This window comes from Diadema antillarum, unplaced genomic scaffold (genome assembly GCF_040938485.1).
Source record: "Diadema antillarum isolate AM-2024a unplaced genomic scaffold, OU_Dant_1.0 scf00000094, whole genome shotgun sequence".
NCBI lineage: Eukaryota > Metazoa > Echinodermata > Echinoidea > Diadematoida > Diadematidae > Diadema > Diadema antillarum.
Window position 1 is genome coordinate 33,062 of NW_027270983.1, and position 24,632 is coordinate 57,693.

At 36.5% G+C, this 24,632-nt stretch overlaps 2 protein-coding genes across 2 annotated transcripts in view; both read right to left on the bottom strand.

Annotated features, from left to right (window-relative positions):
* The window catches only part of LOC139718421 (adenylate kinase isoenzyme 5-like), a 28,943-nt gene extending 17,316 nt beyond the window's left edge, over nt 1–11,627 (bottom strand). The window contains exons 1-7 of the mRNA XM_071629893.1: nt 11,494–11,627; nt 9,218–9,413; nt 7,790–7,882; nt 6,497–6,669; nt 2,164–2,289; nt 954–1,151; nt 607–700 (exon numbers count right to left, since the gene is read on the bottom strand). Coding sequence (XP_071485994.1) covers nt 607–700; nt 954–1,151; nt 2,164–2,289; nt 6,497–6,669; nt 7,790–7,882; nt 9,218–9,413; nt 11,494–11,556 — 943 coding nt within the window. The 5' untranslated portion in view covers nt 11,557–11,627. The remainder of the gene's footprint in view (nt 1–606; nt 701–953; nt 1,152–2,163; nt 2,290–6,496; nt 6,670–7,789; nt 7,883–9,217; nt 9,414–11,493) is intronic.
* Nucleotides 11,628–21,076: 9,449 nt separating this feature from the next.
* Nucleotides 21,077–23,870, bottom strand: LOC139718422 (MIF-like protein mif-2). Its single transcript, XM_071629894.1, has 3 exons — nt 23,763–23,870; nt 22,018–22,196; nt 21,077–21,203 (listed from the first exon to the last, which is right to left on the bottom strand). Exons 1-3 carry the CDS (start codon nt 23,868–23,870, stop codon nt 21,077–21,079), a joined length of 414 nt encoding a protein of 137 aa, XP_071485995.1.
* Nucleotides 23,871–24,632: the final 762 nt, after the last annotated feature.

The following is a 24,632-nucleotide window of genomic DNA, read 5'->3' on the forward strand; positions in this document are numbered from 1 at the left end:
AAAGGTCAAGGTCAAAGGTCACAACTGAAATTCTGTGTAGAAGTTTCAAAGCTCCCATGTAGTGCTATCATATACAGCAAACAGAATCAAAATTGGCTCCCAAATGACAGAGAAGTAGCAAATTGAACATTTTGATCACACACGGACGCACACACGGACGGACGCACGGACACACAGACGCACAGACGCACAGACACACACATGTACGGAGCCCGTTTCATAGTCCCCTGCTCGAACTCGTTCGGCGGGGACAATTATGAAGTCATAGATTTATACATAGCTTTTGACATAAGTGCATAAACTATTTCAGACTGTCATACAACTAAAATCAAATGTACAGTATTACCAATCGAGTACATGACACAAGAGGAGAGCAACTACGCAAGTTTCTTTACATGAAAACTACAAACAGTACTAAGTGCAACACAAAGATGAAGAATTAACATGTAATCTATCATTTTGTGTGGGTACACAAAAAATACAGATTGTATGTGTGAACAATGTAAAATGTGTGTCGTATTTCTTTTTTTCAAGTCACATAAAAAGGCAACATACTGAAGTGTCTCTCAGTGAAAACCTGTGTCAGATAAATGGAGTGGAACTCACCTGGTGGGGCTGGTGTTTTGGGAGAGAAGAAGAGGCTGTCAATCAGGTTTGCAATGTCATAGAACACCTCATCCTCATCTCGGTCAGCATTTATCTGCAGATTACAACAATCAAATGTAATAGTCATCATCCAGAAAGGCATACTGATGGGCAAATATACAGGATATCAATTTGAAAGAAATGTATACAGCTTAGAAAAACCAGAAGCTTTAAAAAGATGGTACACATACGCCTAAACTATTTCATTTGCTTTGGCAATGTATTGATGCAAAGACATTAATGCCTGCCTAGGAGGCTATGAAGCCTGACCATATGACATCAAAGTGTTAGCACGATTTAATACCTACCCTCCTCAGCAAACCTTCACGTGCATTGTAGTGGGTGACAACTGGTAAGGTCTGCTCTCGGAATGACTCAAGACGTTTGCTGACAGCCTCATCATTCTGGTCATCATCCCGGCCACTGGTCTCCTTCCGCTTCTCCAACCTGTACTTCAGTCTGACCTCCTCACAGTCCAAGGCTAAGACCAAGTCTGGAGCACCAAACTAGGTTCCCATGAAAATAACATTTATAACTCTCACCCTTTTAATCCTTGAAATTCATCTGCAATTATTCAATCATCTATGTACATGTGTAACAAATACATGTGCACAGAAATATGCATATATAGAAAAATAATGGTTTGTTTTTATTCTTTCCCTTTTCCATTTTCTAGAAGATCAGGACTACAGACATTTTCTAATCTATTTCAACTTTGTACAGGAAATTGGGCCCCCTCTTAGGAACCAAATAGGACAGTCCTGGGACCTCCCATAAACATTTGATATTCATTACCCATCAAAATTATGCAGATGCTGTAAGGAAGGTATCCAGCAGTCCTGAATCTATAAATTCAAAGAATTCTAAAAAACTATAGTTACTTATGGCATTTAATATGGAGCCTTGCCTCCTGGGTGCCCTGAAGACTGTAGTGCCTTTCTGAAGATTTGAGATCTAAAACATCGTTGATGACTTCTATCAATGTTAGCAAAAACCTGCCAGTACAATTAAAACAAGATGCTGAATTGAAAATTAACTAACAAATTGCCATTCACCAATGTAAATAAGTCCTGCCAGGGCATGACTTTTTAGCAAGGCTATTCCAACTTAAACACTGAATATTGGTGTTTATTAAAATGGATGATGTGCAATTTTCCAGTCAGTTGCAATAAAGACATCTTAATGCAACAATCACTCATTATCCTGAATGTGCAATAAATGCTGGGAGATAAGCAAAGATAACATGCAACTTGAGCCTTGGCTGTGGTTAATAAATGAGTAAAAAAAAAGGCAAATATATATATATATATATATGTCATTATAAATTATCAGATGCACATCATACAGCACATTTTTTTTCCTGAAGAACAGCTAAAGATAGCAGGAGCAATGATAGCAATATTTGAAACTCAACTGGCTATATATTCCTTCAGAAGATGCAATAATTTGATGTTACATGAGTTTTTGACACATATAGAATTGATGATAACATGATCAGAAATAAAAATAGACATGCACCTTATCCTCAAACAGCTTTGCCTGAGACATAGTTCGTGGAAATCCTTCAATGATGAAGCCAAGTGTGGTGGGGTACTTCTTAAGCTTCTTTTCAATCTTGTGTTGTAAGATGTCAAACACATTATCCTGTAAGCAAAAGGTGAAAATGAAAGAATGTTACAAAGTTCATTTATAAAATGCATCATAACCAATCTGTGTCATTCTGCTCATAGTCATAGAAATTATGACATACTGTAAGTTGAATTGTTACAAGAATAAATATAATAATTTGGTGCACTGGCAACTAACCATGACCAAATACTGCCTGCAGTATAGAAAACCCAACATTTTGTTGTTGTTGTTGTTGATGCTACAATACAGTACTATATTTCTATACTCAGTATAGAAAACACAATGGTTTTATGTACCGTGATAATAGGTGGTTTTGAAAAATATGAATACAGTGCACTACCATTTGGCCCCCCCCCCCCCCTCCAAAAAAAAAAAAAAAAAATGGTTTGTTAGCCCTTGGCGACCGACTGAAAATCACGGAAATCTCGGGGCGTTTTTTTTTTTTTCACTTTTATTTATCTTTTTTTACTCTTTCGAGTTTTTTTTTTTCATAAATTTCACCTTCTACAAATTTGTGAATGGTTTTAAACCCAAAATTAGCCATTTTAAGCTGAAGAAAGAATGGAAAAAGTCTAAAAATGTTTTTTCATCACATCGACCCGTCGTAAATCGTGTTGTGCAAGTGTATCAAAGCCACAAGGGGCCACAGGCTACTTTTAGCATGCACTGTACTGCTAGCTAGCTTTTTGGCTCACGTGCGTGCATGCACGCACACGAAATCCAATCAATGCATGCATGCTCATAGCTAGCTACTACAGCAAGGCAGCCCAAATGCCAAGATGGCTACTTTTGCAGTATTCTTAACCAGCTGTCATGGCAGCAAAGTTGTGTGGAGTTTGGTTGCCAGCATCTCACTGGAAGGTACTGTCTTGGAGCTGTTTGCTAAATTCAACAAAGAAGGCCATTATAAGTGTTTGTCAGTTAGTGTTTCTGCCTCGCCCAACGGGCCCTGGTTGGAGTGTTGAGTGTATTAAAGTTACGCCATATTCTATTCAAACTTGAACTTGAAATTGAAGAATTGCCAGAAATGAATCATGCTGTAAATGCACTGGAGGTGCTAATGTAGTCTGCCAACAGCGGACACTACCCCCTCCCCCCCCCCCCAAAAAAAAAAATGCGGACCCGGTATCCAAAAAAAACCCCAAAATCCCCCCAAAAAACGACCTGTCGACCCTCTTGGGTTTTGACAATTAAGGGCAAACAAACAACTTTTTTTTGGCCTTATAAATAATAACCATGATCATACCGAAATTTCATTACAACGAAGTAAAAAATCAGGTCTCAAAATCGTTATCTTTATATCTTATTTGTTTGCCTATGATGCAATTTGACATAACAAAAGAAGAGTGCTAGGCCAAAGGACTTTGTTGTAACGTGGGTCGCCTGCAGTCGCTACAAATCTTAGCTAGCTATGTTCACATAACCGGAGTTAAGTCATTTTTGTATTAGGATGAAAATAGATAAAATCACCCTCATCTTTGTCCTCCTAGTCCAGTACAGGTTTGCATAGTAAAGGAGGTCTCCTAAGTGAAGTCCTGGTATAATTAACAAAATGGTGCAGCAGACTACATAAGGGACGTGATTGTCACACAGTAATCATGACGCTTTTGGGGGTATTGAAAGTATGGCAAAATGATTCACTGACAATGGGTATCATGGGAACTTTTGCTTCAGAACTTTTTCCCCTTTTTATTCAAAACAACTTCCCTTAATAATAACATTTCAAAGACTACAGGTGGATATTGTTTCTTCCCTCTGTGAAATCAGCACCTTTCACAAGGTTGAACCTTGTTCCTGATAAAGGATCACCGAACCAGCTACTTCAATTTGTTGCTGACAAACCCTGCATGACTCCTAATGAACCCTACTGAAAAGATATAGGATAAGTGGTATGTAAGAAGACCTACAGACACATGAGTTTCATACATGGTGTCATGAAATCATGCTGACAATGTCACACAATCTTACCGCCAGTATATGACATACATCTTTCTATCATTAACTAGAATTATCACTGAAGGTGATTCATACCCTCGCCCCTGGTGTTGCTTTAAAGTATGTGATGTCATGAGGGCAATGACGTTAATACCAAGTTTGTGCACTTGTCGAATTGGAAATAGAATAATTCTAGTTTACTGTACAATTAGAGTTGACACTGAGTTCCACAAGGTTTGGGTAAAAAGTGTGGTTAACATGGCAATGCATTGTCTGATACAAACACAAGGGACATTTTGCATAACTACACTTAAAGACCATCATACGCACCAAATTTGACCTTCATAGCTTGAATGGTTTATTTTGATACAAAAATGAGAGGTTACTATGGCAACACATTTTCCTTAAACTAACACATTGGTGTCTTGCAAAACTACACTTCTAGATCATGATACATACTAAATTTGGCTTTAATTGCTTGAATGATGGAAAAGTTATTCGATCTACAAGGTTTTGGTAAAATTGTGGTTACCATGGCAATGGTTTGTGTGACAAACACAAAAATTGTGTGTTCCACATCTATACCTCAGGGCCATAATGCCTACCAAATTTGGTTTCAATTGCTTGAAAACTGTGGAAGAAGTTCACTCCACAGGATTTTTAAAAAAATGTGGTTACCATGGCAACGCATTGTCCGATACAAATACAAAGGACATTTTGCAAAACTACACTTAAAGAGCATCATACACACCAAATTTCACCTTCATAGATTAAATGGTTCAATTTGATTAAAAAATGAGTGGTTACCATGGCAACACATTTTTCTTATATTACCACATTGGTGTCTTGCATAACTACACCTCCCGATCATCATACATAATAAATTTGACCTTAATTGCTTGAATGATGTGGAAGTTATTCAATCCACAAGGTTTTGGTAAACTTATGGTTACCATGGCAACGCTTTGTGCTACAAACACAAAAATTATGTGTTCCACATCTATGCCTCAAGGCCATAATACCTACCAAATTTGATTTCAATTGCTTCAAAACTGTGGAAGTTGTTCATTCCACAAGATTTCGAAGAAAACATGCGGTCACCATGGCAACACTTTGTCAAGTACAAACACAAAGAGTGTCTTGCATAACTACACCTAGATAGATCATCATAGATACCAATTTTGAAATTGATTGCTTAAATACTATGGAAGTTATTCAATCCACAAAGTTTCGGTAAAATTATGGTTACCATGGCAACGCATTGTCCGACAAACACAAAAAACATATCTTGCACATCTATACCTCAATATCATACTTTAGCCTAAGTTTCGTTTAAATTGCTTCAAAATTGTAGAAGGAGTTCGCGACGCAAGATTTTGCAACAGACCGACCGACCGACCGCCCAACCGCCAGACCGCCCGACCAACATCAAGGTGATTCCCACTTCACACTATGTGTGGTGGGGGTATAACAAGGCATCAAGAATAATGAGCGACTTCTTTTCCTGCTGCATAAGCATGATTTTGAACCCTTTATTCACATAGAATTACTGTGTAGATATGATGATGAAATCATATTTAAACTTGGTTTCTCATTATCTGCATCATTATTGAAAGACACATAATATTATCTAAATTACACTAAGTGCTGATGCATGCAAAAGGGTTTTAAGAACAAAGCATAAGTTCATATACCATCCCTTAAAGGGACTGTACAGTACTGGTTGAAGGTGGGGATTCATGTTTTGAACATCCCTAAGTGAGATAATGAGAAACCTCCTGTGAAATATGAAAGAGCATGCAATTTTAAGAAGGATTCAACGTTTATTTGATGAAAATTGGTTTTCAAGTGGCTGAGATATCCAAAAAAGTGATAATGATAGAAGGGGACAGGCCACAACTTTATTAGGATCTCTTTGTTTCACCTTGTTTTGGGATATCTCAGCCATTTCAAAACCGATTTTCATCAAATAAACTTTTGATACCCCTTAGAATTGCATGCTCTTTGACATATCATAGAGTGGTTTCTGAATATCTTGCAAAACATTAAAAGCTAAATCCTCACCCCAACCAGAACTGTACACATCCTTTAAACTTTGACTAAGAGAGTAGACAGCTTGTACCAAATGTACACAAAACAAGCTACAGCAAGGTTCAAGGTTCTAGTGTTACAAGTGACAATACTGACATTGCTCACTTTTTGTACCAAATATTTCAGAATAATGAGTGCAAAACAATTAGGATTTGAATGAATGAGGAATTCGTAGCAAGGGTAGGTGTTTCCTTACATCCTTCAACAGTCCTCCAATCTTCATCAAATCAGCCACACTCTTCCAGGTATCCTCCTCTAGGAATTTAACCACCTTCCTGCGAAGTGATGTGCCAAGTGAGAGGTGGATATAGCCACTGTAGCGCTCAGCAATCTTGGTGCACTGAGCAGATTTGCCACTGCCAGGTCCACCTGGGTCAGGTAATCGGCAATAGCAAATGTGAAAGACGACATCTAGATGACAAGTTAAATTTGACTGCTTTTGACTAAGAACTGTCCCTAAGAGTGGCAGACACTGCTTTTGTTTTGATGGGCCTATCAGAAACTCTGCACGAATTCCACAATACCTAGAATTATCACAGAGTGTCTGAGCTGATCTATGTAACTACCTGGCATTTGTAGACATCTTTGTATGGAATTAACAGATGCAAATTCATCATATCAAACATTTATAGGTTCTTGTGCATATCGATGAAAATCCTATTCTTTTTACTTAGGGGCAAGATGTTACTGTTCTAATCCTTTTGTAAGAAATGTTACTTTAACCCGTTGAGGACGGTTTAATTTTGCTACAACACGCATTTCCCATAGACCCCTGCCCGAGTATACTCGGGACTCGTCCTCAACGGGTTAAACAGCCTTTTTTTTTTCTTTAGCTTCATCTGTGTCCCACCTGAAAGTCAGAGTTTAAAAAAGTCAAAGTCAGGAAGAATCAATAGGGAATTCAGTATCAAGAATTGCTTTCAGATATTTTGATATGCATATGAGCACTAAATTAATACACTGTCATGTTCAGGCAAATTACTGACTTAAAGGCAAAAGTTTGCAATCAGGCTAAAACAAATCATTGAATACTATCATCTCCGTAATAATGAACAAAAAATATTCATCTTCATAATTTCTTTTTTAAAGATGATGATTTTGCAACAAAGCACGACTTAAGAAATAACAAAAGAAATCAAGTGCATAAGGAGCCATCCTGTAGACTGCACATGCCTACATACAATATTAATGTGCATAATGTAGGAAGTGGTACCTGCTCACTACTACAAGGAAGCTCATTTACACTGTAAACTTTAATATTTTTGTGCGATTAAGTTTTCATGCTTAGCGGCTCAAAACATGTTCGCTGGGTCTCGATTCGCATTATGCAGTTGTCAACCGATTCAAAATGTGCAGAGAAGACATTTTTGCTTGTTTTAGTATTTCCGCTAGTAAAAAGGAGCGCAAAATAAGCAAAAATTGCAAAAATTTCTGCGTTTACAGTGTAGCACTTCTGTCAGGTGGAGTGACCCTTAAATATGGCACTTACCAATGACAAGGATGACCCGAACATTGGCTAGATTTGGCCTTGCCGAGATTGGGGGTAGGGGACTAAGGTGCTTCAGGTCTGCTAAGGAGGGTTCTGTAACAATAAAGAAAGCATGATATTTATGAATATAAATATAACAATGACACAAGCAGGAAAGTTATGGAGAGAAAGAGAGAGAGAAAGAGAGATTGAGAAATAAAGAGGGGGAGAGAGAGTGCAGAGACACTAAAACGTACAACTGTCTTTGGTTTGATTCAAGTACACGGGAGCAGAATCTCATTCCAACTACTATCAAAAAATGCACACCTAATACTGATGAGGCCAAGTAAAAAAAGAAAGTAGTTTCTCGTCCGGGTTTTGGAAGCAAAGTGATGAGGGAGGTCCACACTATTTGATATCTTACTACTGTTTGTTTTTTGCAAGAATCTTCAAAATGAAAGTAAAATGTTTCTTGTTCATTATTTCTGAGAGAGCCAACAAGGGGGATCCTTACTACTTACTAGTACAATTTATGAAATGATTAAACGTGTAAACCCATAAAAAGAAAAAGGTAGATAACTTTTGGCTTTGGAGAATTCACTCCTTGGGGTATTATATGATAATTACATGTATGTGCCACTATGATCGACCACACTCAACTACATCATGAGCTATCTGGTTCAGCAGCGCAGGGAAAGAAATACACATTTAAAATAATTTCATTGGCATTTTGAATAATGGTAAAAAAGAATTGGATGCCCGGGATGAGAAACTTTTTTTTTACCTAGTCTAAAGAAAAGGCTCTGTCCACACTATCTATTTGGCATCATCATAAATCAAGTGTATGCAAACATGTGCACACACATGTAGTGTATAAGTCCTGTCTGTATATGATTATGGTGAATTATTTGCCAATCAACTATGAACTCAATCAAGTAGCCCATTGAGTCAGGCTGCAATGACATATGAAATTATATTAAATGGGTTAGCCAAATGCTGGTTAGTGATTGGCTAAACACAGTCACGTGATGGAAGCACATTGATTATGTTCGCCCATGGGCAGAACATTTTTGTAATGCTCTCCCATGGGAAAACATTTTCACGTAACAAATGACAAACGATACCAAACGATTGAACGATCATATTTTTCACGCAATCAATAGGATAAATTTGACTAAATTTGACTAACCCATATAATATAACAGATGATGATTTTTGTTGTCGGGAACATGTACCGTACCAAACGTTCCACCCTCAGGGTTTGAAATGCTATTTCAGGAGACCATAAGTCCCTCGACTTCATCTCGGGACTTATAACCTGCCTCAATAGCATTTCAAACCCTTCGGGTGGAACATTCGGTATGTTCCCTCCCCCGCCAGTCATCATCTACATGTATATAATGTATATCAGAATACACATCACTGTATCAAGTGATAATGTCTATTTACCTGTTGTAAACGTTGGCTGTCTCTCTACACTATCTGGTCGTATTGGGGGCAGGGGACTGGTCCGCTTGACCTCAATAAATGAATTCCATTTGATGGAAGCACTGGCATCTGGTGATGAGTGCACCTTGTTCAGACAGTTCAGCATGTAATCAATGTGGTTCTCTGGCTTGTGATACATCAAACCTGTCATCAAACTCTATACAGTGTGCAAAAATAAATAAAATGGAATGCACATTATAAAACACTGCAAATCTGAAAATCTGAAAAAAATTTGAGAGGACATACCAGGATTGGCAAATGAGCTGCAAAATTCTTGTATCCTCCAATGCCGCATCAGTCATGCTGGTGTATCCAACTTGCAAAATATTTCTCCACTACAGCAGCCTGTGATAAACTCAACAGGATCCCTGACACATAGAGATTTAATACTACCAGATACTACCAAGTCATCACATAAACTTAAAAGGAGTTGTATGTGTGAGCTCTGTCTTTGCAGTTGGAACAAATACCTTTATGATTATACATTCCTGATCAGGTTTCACCACACTACCACCACATAACATCACAGCACGTATATATACGCAAACACAAAGAATACATGCAACTAGCTACAGATAGAAAATAGACCTGAAAACTCAAATGCAGAAGTAGCTTCTAGGTCTAGCAGCATTTATTCCAATAAAACCAGTAAAAAGAGGTAATAAATCACATATAAGGAGTACAATATTCCATTATGTGTGTAGCAGCATATTTTGTAGTATGTACCCGAGACCAAGGTTGTGTTTAATTCTAGGAATTTCACAATCTTTCCCAAGATATTATTGTGACTTCTTCCCTCGTTAGACTCTTGATTCTAGACAAGACTGAGACACTATATCATTATAGAGTACTAGGCCCTACATCTCTGTAAAATATAGTAACTTTAGACCTAGGCCCAGCCTGCTAGGGGTAGTACTTTGGGCAGCTAGACTTTACTAGCATCATGCATACATATGTAATAATATGGCTGGGGTGCTAATGTACTTTTGTATCCATGTTGATATCTTGAATTCTGTAAACCCAAATTGCACAAAAATCACAGGCTACACTTAATAGCTTATTTCCAATCACTAAAGCAGATCTGAATGAAACTGGCCACATGCTACATGTATCTAGACTTAAATAATTTAAACTTCCTAGATCTACTGTAGTGTAAATGTATACAAAAAGTAGATCCCTGATTGATGTTGGCCGCAGTGCAGCAGTGGCAGTGCAGAGCCTGATGATCTGAGGTCATTCCCATCCCATTCACTCCATGGCAATTGGTAAATTATTTGAGTTGACTTTAGATCTACTACTTAGTACTTGTACTAGTGAGTACAGTAGTGTAGTTTCTGGGCTGTGCCTTTTAACCATTGATAAATAATGATGGTGATACGACAATGCGATTAAATCCCAATTTAATAATTGCTGTAGACAAGCCCAGACAATGCTGATTTTAGTTCTCGGTCTAAACGTATGGGCTTTAGAATCTCTGCAATCTGATTGCATTGGTGGTCAATTATCTTGCATTGACTTTACTGATCAACACTGAGCCATGCATCCAGGAAAGTGTGAAAGCCTTGTGTTGTAATGCCACATCGGGTTGTAACGTTACACTTGTTAAATACAGACATTGTCATTAAGTAAAAAGGTTGAATTTCAATTGGGTCCATTTTATAAAATGAATGATACACATCATGACATCACAAGCCTATGGCTATGTCATGGATCGGTGAAAATTGGATGCTCTCGTTTAACTTTGTTTGGGTGTAATGAAACAGTCTAACTCTAACACGTGTTACAGACAAAGTAAAAAGCGGGCGCAGCGAGTGGGTTTAAGTTATTAAACAGTTCCAAATCCAAAGTTAATTAAACTCATCTAACGTTACAGATCGAATAAATACTCGACATATCAAATTCTCACTGATCCTCTCTGTGCTGTGTGCATCATTTGTAAACTGGATGGATTGCATACAGACAGACAGTACTAGTAGCTAGTGACTTATACTGACTTATTGTAGTAATTATACACAGCCCTTATAAATGTTGGATGGCCTTGCCTTGCTTTGGGCCCTGTCATGTCTGCAGTCTGTCGCTACAGACGCACAGTCAGTGTAGTGTACAAGCAAAGCCCATACCCATGCCAATACGTGGGACTACAAATGCAAAAAAAAATAATAGATTCTCTCTGTTGTGCATTGGCAAGACAAGCATAAACTACATACTAACGCTTACAAACAACAGTGAACACTAACCTCAAAGAGTTGAGGGATCTCCCTCCTCGACAGATATGTCTTGGTATCCTCCTTTGATGTCATTTTTCCATTTATTATTCGATATTTTTCTGAAAGACCAGCCACCTTTCCGTGGCTACCTATTTACGACTGTCCGCTCCTTGACAGCATCGCTTACAGTGCGTTTCCATGGCGCGTGCTCATGCATATTCATGATCTAGTGACGATGGTCACTGAACTCGAGCGCATTCACAGTGAGGATGGTATGTAACAGAAGTGAGCACCTATTCACACGACGTGCATGGACTGTGGTTTGTTTGTTTGTTTATTTTTTTATTGAATAGGTCTATTATAAACTTCGCTGTCTAATAGCTGAAATGTGTCTGATTTATGATCATGAAAGAGAGAATGTTATATACTAAAAAAAAGAAGAACTTATCAGGAAATATATATACGTGTGTACGGAAAATCACCCTAATTAAGAAAAAAAAAAAAGCCAATTAGATTATGTGAAGAAATAACGCCAACTTTATTGCATGCCAGGTACACATCATTATTCATATAAACATCATAATATCGTGTTTCAAAAAGTTTAGGGTTTGCAGTCAATGTCGTGAGCTGGCCAGCCAAGTTATATACATGCGTTCAATTTCAGTGAATCTCGTCAGTCGTGTAGGGTGTGCAACAAGATAACGCCTTCGTTCCAGTATGCTCACAACAATCAAATAAAAATTCGTGTTATTTGAATTTGCACAAATGTAAAGTTTGTTAAACGGTTATTCAACTCAAGTAACCAGTAAGGGATGGTGATGCAATTGCGTAATTATTCAGCGCTCCAGCGTTCAAACTCATTTTGGGGCATAATAATTCGCACATTCAGCATTTAAAATCGTATAAATTCCTTGAACAGATTTCTTTGATGATCATCGTTCAGTATTTTCATACACTGCTTATGCATTTGCATGTTAGTATTTGTGCTCGTCTGATATTGTCTGTACGTAAGTTTAATATCAACAATATTTGCCGAGATTTAGTATTATCTTTTTTAGAATTGAAGGTTTTTTAATTCTAATGTACAAAAGTTGGGTTTTTTAACCCTATAAAGCCCAAGGGGGTACATTGTGCCCCTCTACCATATTTTTGTTTGCCACTCCTACACCCTTTACCCGATTTCAACCAAATTTGGTGACTTTTCCTAAAATCTTATTGCAAACATTTTGATATATAATTTAGGTATGTCCGATATTCCTGGTTGCCATGGCAACCGTAAACTGACAACCATGTTAGTCAGATTTTGTATGATTTTCTGTTTCAATTTCAGTTAACAATATAATTATGGATGAAATGGGGGTTTTCTTGGCTGTAATTTGCTAAAGGACCGAAATTTGAAGTAATTATGGTTGAGAATTACCCTGAAATGGTCTTCTTATTATTTCCTCTATTTTTTATATGACATAGGCATCAAACAATAGATATAATAGAAATAATCGAAAATACAGCATTTTTCAAATATTACCTTTATATTTTGTGTTATCTTCACACAAGCTTTGCCTGTAATATCATTTGTTTATCATAAGATCAATCTGCAAACTCAAAATTTCAATATTTTGGAAATTTGAAATGTGATACCAATATATGTACCCATTCCAAGCAATACATATATATGTTTCATATATTTCTTTATATATTGTAATGAATTGCGCCCCCACATGTTGACCTTGAGAAATTTCAACCATAACAAATAATGAAGGTTGACTTGCTCTTCCTTTGTAGTAAATATGAAAATGATTGATATAAAATAAAACATATCTACTGGGGATAAAGAAATAGAAAGAAAAAACATGATTTTAGCGTATTTTCTATGTATTTCTTTATATTTTGGGAAATAGCGCCCTCAGTGGGTGACCTTGAGAAAATTCAAATGTTGAGTCATGTAGAGCATGAGTTGCTCTACCCATGCGCCAAATATGACGGTCATACATTATATAATAAAGAAGTTATGTATAGGGGGGCACAATGTGCCCCCCCCCCCCCCCCATGGGCCTGGAAGGGGTCAAAATAGCTTGGGCTTTATAGAGTTAATATAAATCCATTCACTTAAATCTAATTCCATTCATGTTCCCCTTTGAGTGATGTATAATGTAATAATGATGTTCATGATGGCTCATCAATAATACTCGTTCCATGACACTGGTTTCATAACACCAAAATGTAGTTAAAGAGCAGAGAGCAATAAAATAACTAAAGTGTCTGATATAACGAAAGAGAAAGATGGAATGATTAGATATAGACTTGGTGCTTCATGAATTACAATTTCGCAGACAAGACTGTGGACGGAGAGAAAAAAGATCAAGATGTCATATCATAGGAATTCGCGTTAGCAAAAGACATAAAAGACAGCTTGCAATTTGTTTGTGACAATGCAATGAGACTGACAACGATAACAAATGTTATGATATAAAAACAATAATCATTGTCATCATGCTGTAGTTCTTTTTTTCCTTTCTTTTTTTTCTTTTTTCTTTTTTTCTTTCTTTTTTCCCTTCCCAATTATTTTGATTTCATGTCAGTTGACATTGGTTCGTTTTATATTGCTGTCTTTTGTATTTTCTGAGGGTCCCATATTGTGCAAGCTTTGCTTCTTAGTGGGACCCTCCATTTCCATCCCCATCCCCATCCTTAGTTAACTTGTGTTATACGCTTTGTGTATATATTAACAAAGACAATTTTTTCATCTGCTACTCATTTTCATGTGTACTTTGTTAAATCACATTCAGCAATCATTACAAATATCATGTGCATATGCATTGTACTAGGATATGATATCTTTGTTTATTAATAATGTTTGATGGAAGTGAAAATAAATTTGAATCTTTGAATCTTTGAATCATGTATGGTCTTATACGCGAGGTAGCTTCCTGTCCTCCCAGAACAGCAAGGTGTGAAACAGGTGTGTAGAGTGAGGATATAGGCCTGTACCAGACAAGATCTATACTTTACCTCTCTTTCTATATATCTAGCTGCATGGACTATGATATCAGGGGCATCGATCCGTTTTCACGATGGGGGTGAGGGCAAAATTTGAAATATAGGTTTGAGGGAGCGGAGCGACCCTGCAGGCGAGGGTGTAGAGGAGCTGGGATCTCTACTGGATATGGATAGTTACTTCTGTATAGTGTACAGTAAGTCAATTAAAAATCTTGTCCAGGAGCGTCGATCCGTTTTCATGATGGGGGGGGGGGGGGGCAAAACTTAGCAGATATATGCTAGGGAGAGGAGTGCGACCGAGCGGGTAGAGGGTGTGGGAGGGGGAGATTTTTGCATTTTCAGACCTGTAGTTCAGAGATCTGCATCGGTGCATACTTTTAGTTGTATATTCAATTTTTGTTTCTATCATAAAAAAAGTAGAAACATTCATATTCAGGGAAATGCGCGGGGAGAGAGTGTGGGAGCTAGCGGGGTAGGCACCCTCCACACGAGGGAGATTTTGCATTTTCAGGTCTGAAATTTAGATATCTGTGGTGTAAACTTTTGGTGGGGACGTTTGGTTTTTGTTTCGATCAAAAGAAAAAAAATTAACTATTATTTATTATATGGGAGGGTGATACCTCCTCCACAAGAGGACATTTTTTCATTTTTGTCATTCAACGATTTTGAGCACACTTTTCGTGTTATATTCGGAAAATGATATTGTCAATCCTCAAAGGTCATAGGAAATATTATTCATAGTCTCTGTATTCCCCAACCCCTCCAACACGAGGGACTTTTGCATTTTTAGAATTGAAATGAAAATACGTCATATGCACATTTTTGATAGAATATTTTGGAAATTGTCATTCGAATGTGTACTAAATCTGTGTAGGGGAATCGAGCGGGGGAAAAGGTCATTAAAAGGTGATTATAATCATAATGATGAAACTTATCAATGAGGGAACCTTTGCGTTTTGTAAGTGAAAGATGTGGGCCCCATTTCATAAATGATGCTAGGTTAGCAGCTCTTGCTGGAATGGCACCTTCCCATACAGAGCAACAGGCAATCAGGAAGTTGAGTTCTTGTATAACCATGACAATTTCCATTCCAGTAAAAATTGTCATCAAATCATTTTTTTTTTAAATGAAATGTGGCCTGGTGCACACTTTTTGATGACATATTCAGAAATTTGAAATCTCAAGGGCTATGGAAAGGGACCGAGCGGGGAGCGTTTGCATTTTCATGATTGCAATTCTATGATCTGGTGCACACATCTGATGGAATATCTAGACAATTTTCCATCCAAAAAAGAAAAAAAAAGAAAGAGCTCAAGACTTTTCCTCATCTTGGGAATTATTGAGGGGAGGGCAAAATGATATGCATAAGCAGGGCACAACAGAAAGGTTACGCTGTCTATTGCATAACTCGTGATCTGATTGACATCCTATGTATTAGTGACCCATTTCACCAGCAACCAGAGATTATCCAGGAAAGTTCAACGTACTCTTCGTCAGAACTCAGCTGTATACCACGAGTCGTTTTCCTATTACTAGTATGCCACCAAGCTTTGGAATTCCCACCTCTACCCTTGATCACTGGCACTTTGATCCCTAGCGTTGTTCAAATAGGAGGTGCAACTTCAGACTTCGGCAAAGTGGAAAGTTTCGGTCTCCCCATCGCTGAATGAGAAGGCTACAACATGCTGTGACGTCACGTGTGGACAAGGATACAAAGAAAATATGAAGAGATTTCCTCACATTTTAATTTTTAAAATGAAAAGTACACGTTCCACCGACTTTTTACTAACATATTCTCAGGGAAGTATTATTTCCCCTGCTTTCTGAAAGAGGTAAGTCAAGCACTCTTTCATTATGTTAGAAAAGTGAAAATATGTTGAATTATATTTTCTTTACATCGTTCTCCATACGTGACGTCAAAAGGCGGCACGGAAACGTTTATAATTCATAACTTTTGAACGTACTGTCTGATTTTCCTCAAACTTCGGTGACGTGTTGTACTAATATTACTGCATTCCCTAAATCCACATTGGGTTTCATTGTCCTTTACTGTTTAAGCCTGTCACTCTGACATAGTGAGACGCATAGTTTCTATACCTACATTGTATACATAATAATGCGCTTTATGAATCAGATAAGCACGATATATGGCAGTATGACAACGGCGGACGGTATACCCACAAGGAAGAAAAAGAGTTACATATATATATATATATATATATATATATATATATACATATATATATATATATATACATATATATATATATATATATATATATATATATATATATATATACACTCAGCAAAAAAAAAGAAAGTAGACGCTTTTTCAAGTTTAGATTTCTCATAGAATATTTGGCTGAAAGTTAATGTATTATATACCATATTGAAGGTAATTTAATTGGCTATCAACCTGGTAGGTCAACAAAAAGGGAAACTTAATGCATGAGTGAACACCGTTGTTTTTCTCTTCCAGGGCACAAAAGTAAAAATTGCAAAACTGAACAAGTTGTCATTCACACGTATGTGCTCTTCCATATAAGAACAATAAGAACAAACAACAAATTTCACACAAAAAGAAACATGAATTAAATTGCAAAAACAAACCTTTGACCTCTATGATATCTTTAAAGACCAAAAGACTAATGAAAGCTAAAAATGATGGAGGAAAATAAAGCATCTTTCGTCAAATCTAAATTCAAATGAAATAAGAGAAGAAGTAATAATTAACAAAAATGGTAGAAATTATATATTTTTTTCAAATTAGGAAATTGTAAATAATGTTTGGTTCTTGAAATTGTCACATGGATTGTAAATCACTAGATTAAAATAAAGACATTCTGCTCATTTAATCATCTTTATGCTTTTTATTCCCTATGTCATTTGAAGTTTGACTTGACAGAAAATTCTTATTTTTCCCCTTTAGTTTTTCATTTTGTTTTTCTTAGAGGTAATAAAGAGATAAAGAGAACAAAAAAATATTTTTCCTATTCCATTCATGTCTCTCATTGTGTTGAATTGGTCTCTTGTTGTCAATGTTATCATGAAGGGCATTTGCAAATGAAAGAGAACATGTCAATTTTTGCAATTTTTTATTTTGTGCCTTGGAGGACAAAAACGAATGTGCTTACTCATGTGTGAAGTATTCTTTTTAATTAAGTTATTAGCTTAATAGCCAATTAAATTACCGTTAATATGGTATATAATACATTGATTTTCATAAAAATCTTCTATGAAAAATATGACCTCGAAAAAGTGTTTACTTTCTTTTTTTGCTGAGTGTGTATATATATATATATATATATATATATATATATATATATATATATATAGTGAAAGGTGTGTTTTCAGTTGTTAAAACCCCTGGGCCGTCGCATCTTAGTAGTGTGTAGGTGAGAGGAAGGATGAGACAATAGACGTATAGCTTCACCAATTATTTTCGTACAACCCTTAATGTTCCGATTCCATCATTGCTGCTACTGTGTTTAGATGTCCGATAGCCCACCCCTGTTTTTGTTTTTTCATATACCACCAGAATGTTTCCCGCAACCGGTTGCCAACTGATTGCCGGCTTGCAACCAGCCCAAATGTGAATTGTACATCACATCGTACGTATCTATAGATTATGTGTATATATAATATTTATATATATATATCATAATTTATATATATTTTTGTTTTTCCTTTCCTGTATCTGTGATCGTTGTCAAACACACCATTATACATATGTTTCTGGTTGGTAATGCTATTTATGTGCCCTCCTCTTTTTTGTGCCCATGTTCAGTTTATTTATGCAAACACTCCTCGATTTGATTACTATTATGATTTTTATTAATTGCCGTCATTGTTTATATGGTTGCTTGTCTTCACATGTGTGTCGCGATATGCATTTATGTGCGTGCATATTTGTGATTATGTGCATTTGTGTGTGCGCATGTGTTTGGTTATACGTGTGTATATGTATGCTTGTTTGTGATTGTATATATGTATGTTATATTATGTATGATTGACGCATATACACACTCCGATTAGCTTTGTTATTTTCTGCTGTTTTTGCCTCTGTCATTATCTTCATTATTTTCACTATTGTCTTGATCATTATTATTTTCTGTATACAATATCTATATCATGTTCTGTATCCATCATCATTATTTTGTCCAATTTCTTTGATCCTCAGTCTTGATAAAGGGCAGGGCCCGAAAGCTTGAGAATAAAAACCAAACTGTGAGGATTCAAGCTGCGTCTATCGTCTCATCCTTCCTCTCACCTATATATATATATATATATATATATATATATATATATATATATATAGTATGCATTTACGTATTCATTAGCGTTTGAATAATTATGTACACACATAATAAATTTTGTTAACTGTATATCGCAACCCTATCGTTATACCTTCCTTTATCATGAATCATTATGCTTGTGATCGCGTTTCTGTATACGCGAACAGTATCTAAACAAACAAGCACATTGTAAGACTCTTCTTTCAATTCCCACCTCTTTCTCTCATAGTCCTCACCAATTTTCCCTTATCTATGTGTGCGTGTATGGTAACCCAGTACACTTGTACTTGCATATCCTTTAAAAACGGAACCTGACATCACTATTTTGTTTATTTTGCTTTAATTACTTTATTTCACATGATGAAGACAATAGTACTCGCCTTTGTGTTTTATATTTCAATATTTCCACGCCAAATACTTATATATTCTTGTCTAAATTGCACTACAAAATTCACCAAAAAGTCTTCAATGGAAACATTAAAAACGTATATTTCTTTTGCGCTGTGTAAATGTCTCTTTACTGACTTTTATTTCTATGGTAGAGTTTCGATCTTTAGGTTGTAAATATTTGTCAAATACAAACAAAGGACAAAAGCAGAATCAGACGCACCACTTGGACTGATTTCACTTTGACTGTACATTGAGCAAAAATAATACGACATAATTATTAACCTCACAGCCCTAGAAGAATAACACCTCATGATAAAGAACAATGAACACAATAACACAAACAGCCTCGAAAAAAAAGACTGAAAAAGATCAGAGAAACGTTCAGAAATAAACTAGATATTCATCATTTGATACATGCCAGCCTAGAGTCAGAATTTAAATATCAGGAAATAATACTCAAGGGTGCACTTCAAAATACGGCATTCACATCAAAATACATGCTGAAGATGTACAGTTAAGCACGTCTCATCCAGTGATGAATTCCAATCAAAAAGGTGAAAACCAAGAGAAGATAATTATATTTTCACTTCCCTCTTTGCACATGGCAAGATGAATGTCCTGTTTTGACAATGTTTCTGCAATGACAAACTCCTCAAACAAAAATCGGTAGATTTTTGCTTCCCTGGCTTTAGCGCTACTTCAATAAACACTCTAATTTCAGGCGACACTATCCTGACAGAATATTTTACGATATACACTGTATTCGAAATTAGTGCTGAAAATTGTGTATTCATCAGTGGAAATTTGACAATTCCCTTCATTTGTAATCATGATTATCATTCATCGATATCTAACGGCTATTGATGAGATATTAAATGGCTGCTTCAGTCAAATCTCCGTACCTTATACGTTTTAGATACAATAGAGAAAATTTAGATGGTATGAACTCTCCGGGAAAAATACACCACACCTTTCATCACCATTAAGAAAAACGTGTATATTGGGTAATCTTTACTTGAAGGAGATCTATAGCGTGATTCAATAAGATAAAGTACAGTTAAAGTGATAACCTCGAGTCGGTGAAATAATGAAAATACAGACAGCAGGGCCCCTGTAAAGACTTGTGATTGATTCAAATCAACCACAACTTTACGATTGAATGCAAATCCATCTTATAAAAAAGTTATGATTAAAATTAAGACGGAGAACTGCAATCAATCAATCACAGGTTGCGATTGATTACAGCTTTCAAGAGATTTGTGATGGATTGATTTCTATCACAAGTTTTATAAGACAGGGTCCAGGACTGACCTATCCTACAGTAATCGCTTCATATCATTCAAATTTGAACGGTCACGGACTTGCGAATTTTTTAATTTGTCGTTAACATGTAGGTTCATACTTCACTCGGTGCATTTTTAAGGACTTCGAACTATTTCGAATAAAAATATACCCTCGGGGAAAAGACTGGCCCATCTTTTCACATTTTCTTCAATAAACAATAAAAAAAAAATGAAGATTCAGAGATATTGTGAATGGCTATGGTACAGTGTCTGTCACCCCAGTCCGAGTGTGGATCTTCACTGTGTATAGTTAATTCATGGAGGTGCATAGCGCTCTCCGGCAATGAACAAAGGAACTAAATCTGCAGTGATGGAGTGATGCTACATCAGTGTTTGCTACATCACGATATGAGTTGGATAACGAGCAAAAATGTGATTAGCAAACGCAAGAAATAAACATAGAAAAATAAAGACCAAAAACTATAATTGTGGCGTCAATCTTTCATTCATTGATAACAAGATCTCAAACAAAAAAGAGGAGGTTGAAATCTTCTGGAGGGGCAATTGCCGCCCCCCCCCCCTCCCGCCATGTTATTTACAGAGCGCAGTGGTTGACGTGGTTCGACCTGCATGCTTCCATCGTAAAAGCTACTTCCTGAGATTCTCGTAAAGCTTCAGGGGTTTGGTTGCTTTGTAGTGGGGGATGTCCGAAACCAGTCTCTTGTTTCCAAGACCAATATGATACGGGTTGTTATGGTGCATCATGAAGAAGCAACTGTATGGGATGAAAATGAGAAAAGACAATTCTACAAACCACTGCAGTGGTGCAAAAATAGAATTTTCCTGTGGTGGACTGAATCGTATACATGAAGTCGTTGTTAGCTTCCGGAAAATCATAGCAGCATTGTTCAAGTTCATTTATATATATATATATATATATATATATATATATATGTATATATATGTATATGTATATATATATATATGTATATATATATATATATATACATATATGTATGTATGTATGTATGTATATATATGTATATGTATAATATATATATATATATACACATATATGTATGTATGTATGTATATATATGTATATGTATTATATATATATATATATATATATATATATATATATATATATATATATGTATATAATGTCTTATTCATCCAGGGTAGCCTCTTCAGGGCCCTGTCATTATTACCCAGCGTTGCCAGGTACCCATTTATACACCTGGGTCGAAAGGGACATTGTGGGTAAAAACATCTTGTCCAAGGACGTAAGCACTGGGCGGGAATCAAACTCTGGTGCTCCGACTGGGAGTCGAGAGTCTTATCCACTATGCCACTATGCCACTATGCCACATTTGTGCAATGTAATTGATTATCATATTTATGATACCATTGATTCCAGTATCAACTTGTATACTTTGCCCTACAATAGAAAATAGCTATTGGATTTTGTGTCACTTTCTGTCACAGATTGTTACAGTCATACACACAAACTATATTTTCTAGGGGTTTTGAAAGCCACAAGAATTGTATTGTCATATACAGCCAATGACTCCATAATATTTGCCCACCTTGTCTGCGGGAGTCCGATTTCCTTCTCGCAGAAAGAAAGTAACTTGGTGGCGCCGTCTCTGTTCACATCAGGGTTGTCGAACGCGCCCACTGCGTGGAGCTCAAAGAAGCCCCAGTCTGCTTCTGGTTTGGCGGCTCTACACATTCGTTTACTGGTTCGAAGCTCCACAGTTATAGACTGCAAAAACACAAAAGATTCGTCGATTTGTATCATCTTCAGCATTTTTATAATTTGGTATGATTGAACCGAAACAAAAATGATCACAACCATATGACATCTTTATAATCTTTATATGTAATCTATTATATTATCTTTATCTATATAAGGATATAGAAAATTGTCGATCTCATAACAGTCATGTGAAAATAAAAATGCCCTGATATGAAACACGTGATGATTAAGCACTAACTCATCATACACAAAGAAACAGACACATGGGGGGGGGGGGGTAGCAGCAAGGAAGGATGCATGAATTCCTGAACGATATAACCAAAAAAAAAAAATTGTTTTTGCTTTGTTCGTTGTTGTTGTTGTTTGTTGTATCGATAGGCCTATATTTTTAATTTGCACCGTGTTTCCCCGAAAAGATGTTCATGACATAATCATAAATGTAAAATGGACGTAACAGTCTTGTTGACAAAAATGATAATTTTGAAATAGAAGAAAATGATTTGCCTTGTCTGGGCGATGTTCTGTGTACAGCTTAATCGTAATCAGGCTGGGCTTTTTAGACCTTGCTAAAACCAGAGGGGAGGGGACGGATTCCGCCCCTCCCCCCCCCCCCCCCCCATCTCTCCATCAGTGGTGCGATCGCGACGAAATTTGGCAGAGACTGTGTCGTAAGATTTTTTGAAATAATCAATTTCTAATTCTAATTACTTACAATGTAAATTAAGCCCAAGGTCATATTTTAGCCTAATTAGATGCCTTGACAGTCTACTTTTTGGTGTGTATATCTGTTGTAGTATACTCAACAATTTTACTTTATGAATATTTCGAAAAGTCATTTCAATTCTTATGTATTTCCTTGTTTTTTCGACATTTTTTTCGTATTTTCTACATTAGAAATATTCACTGTCCGCTTTTCTGGGATAGCATAGAATTAATCAACCAAAGTGATAAATTGTAAAAACAATCAAGTTTTAATGAATTTCATGACGGAGCATTGCTTTCCAAAGGGAAATTCACACAAAATTGTGCCCGTTTTGTGGTGACATGCATTCACAAAAATTGGCTTCGCAAAAATGCGCCCGGACGTTGCAAATTTGGTCTCAAAAGTTGCGCGAGACTTCAACAAAAAAGTCATGAAGCCTCGTGATGAAGCCTTCTCGCGTTACAGAATTAAAGCACGAATCCCTTTAAGAGTTAAAAGAAAGTTGTGGATTATATTATATGTGTCAATGCACATGAACACAAACCCTAAAATATTTTCTGGCACTCTTTGACAAGTAAAACAAATAAACAAAATTTAAAATCTTTCATGCGATGGCAAAGTTTAGATATTGAAAATAAGTAGGCCTTTATACCCCTGCCCTTCTCTAGCTCCCCAATCCCCCTCCCCTAGAAAACAACTTGAACAAACAGCTTGAACAAACAAACAAACAAACAAACAAACAAACAAGGACTACAAAACACATAGGATCACATGAGGAATTCAATTGATAAACAGCAGCAAGTTAGAAAACAATATCCTTTTGAATAATAAGTGATATCACAGAAAACAAAAAACATGGAAAGAATTACCGTTTCCGGAGACTTGGTAAGTTCAGATATTAGCTTAGAGAGCTTCGCATGAAATTCGTCGGTCACCCGATCTGCACCCATGTTGGTGTGGAAGATACACAGAGGCATGATTTTAACTCCTGTTCACTTTGGAATGTTTCCAGTTTAGAGAAACTCGACAGAGAGCTCCTTGATATGACCACGGCGTTGCACAAAATATATGACTACCAACACTGTTACTACCAGGATCTCTAAAGCATTGATATCCTCCAACATTACACACAACAGAGTACTTCTAAGGGATGCTAGAGTGACCTTGCTACCTGCCTGACGCGTAGCGTACCAGCACATTTACGTTGTAAGAAAAAGTCAAACAAGCTCTAGACTGCAGCACTACCATTAGATATACATGCTTGAAAGGAGATAGGAAATTGGGTACTTTTGAGGGTTGAGAATCCTATAGATGATATACAAATCATGCCTTGGGTTTCTCACTCTGAAAAGCAGAGCATTATGATGCTTAATGAAGCAGAAACGAAACAAAATATGCAATTGACACTGCTGATTTCATGATTTATATTAGACCCCCATAAGATTACCGTAATAGACCATTGTAGGGTTATAGCGATTAGCGACTTTGAATCATATTGAACAGAACTGACATTATATAAACCAATACAAAACTGTGAGGTAAAGTTATAATGAATGACAATAGTTACAATTGCCTGTATTAAGTGCAAACTCTTCGAGTTTGTATATATGACTTTATAAGTCCTATTATAATCAGCTTACTCTCAAATACTGTGTTGTAAGTCTCATCAAAGAGTTAACTGGAAAGAACAACTTCAGAATAGGTGCCTACTGTATGAGCCACACTCAGCACAGAATATG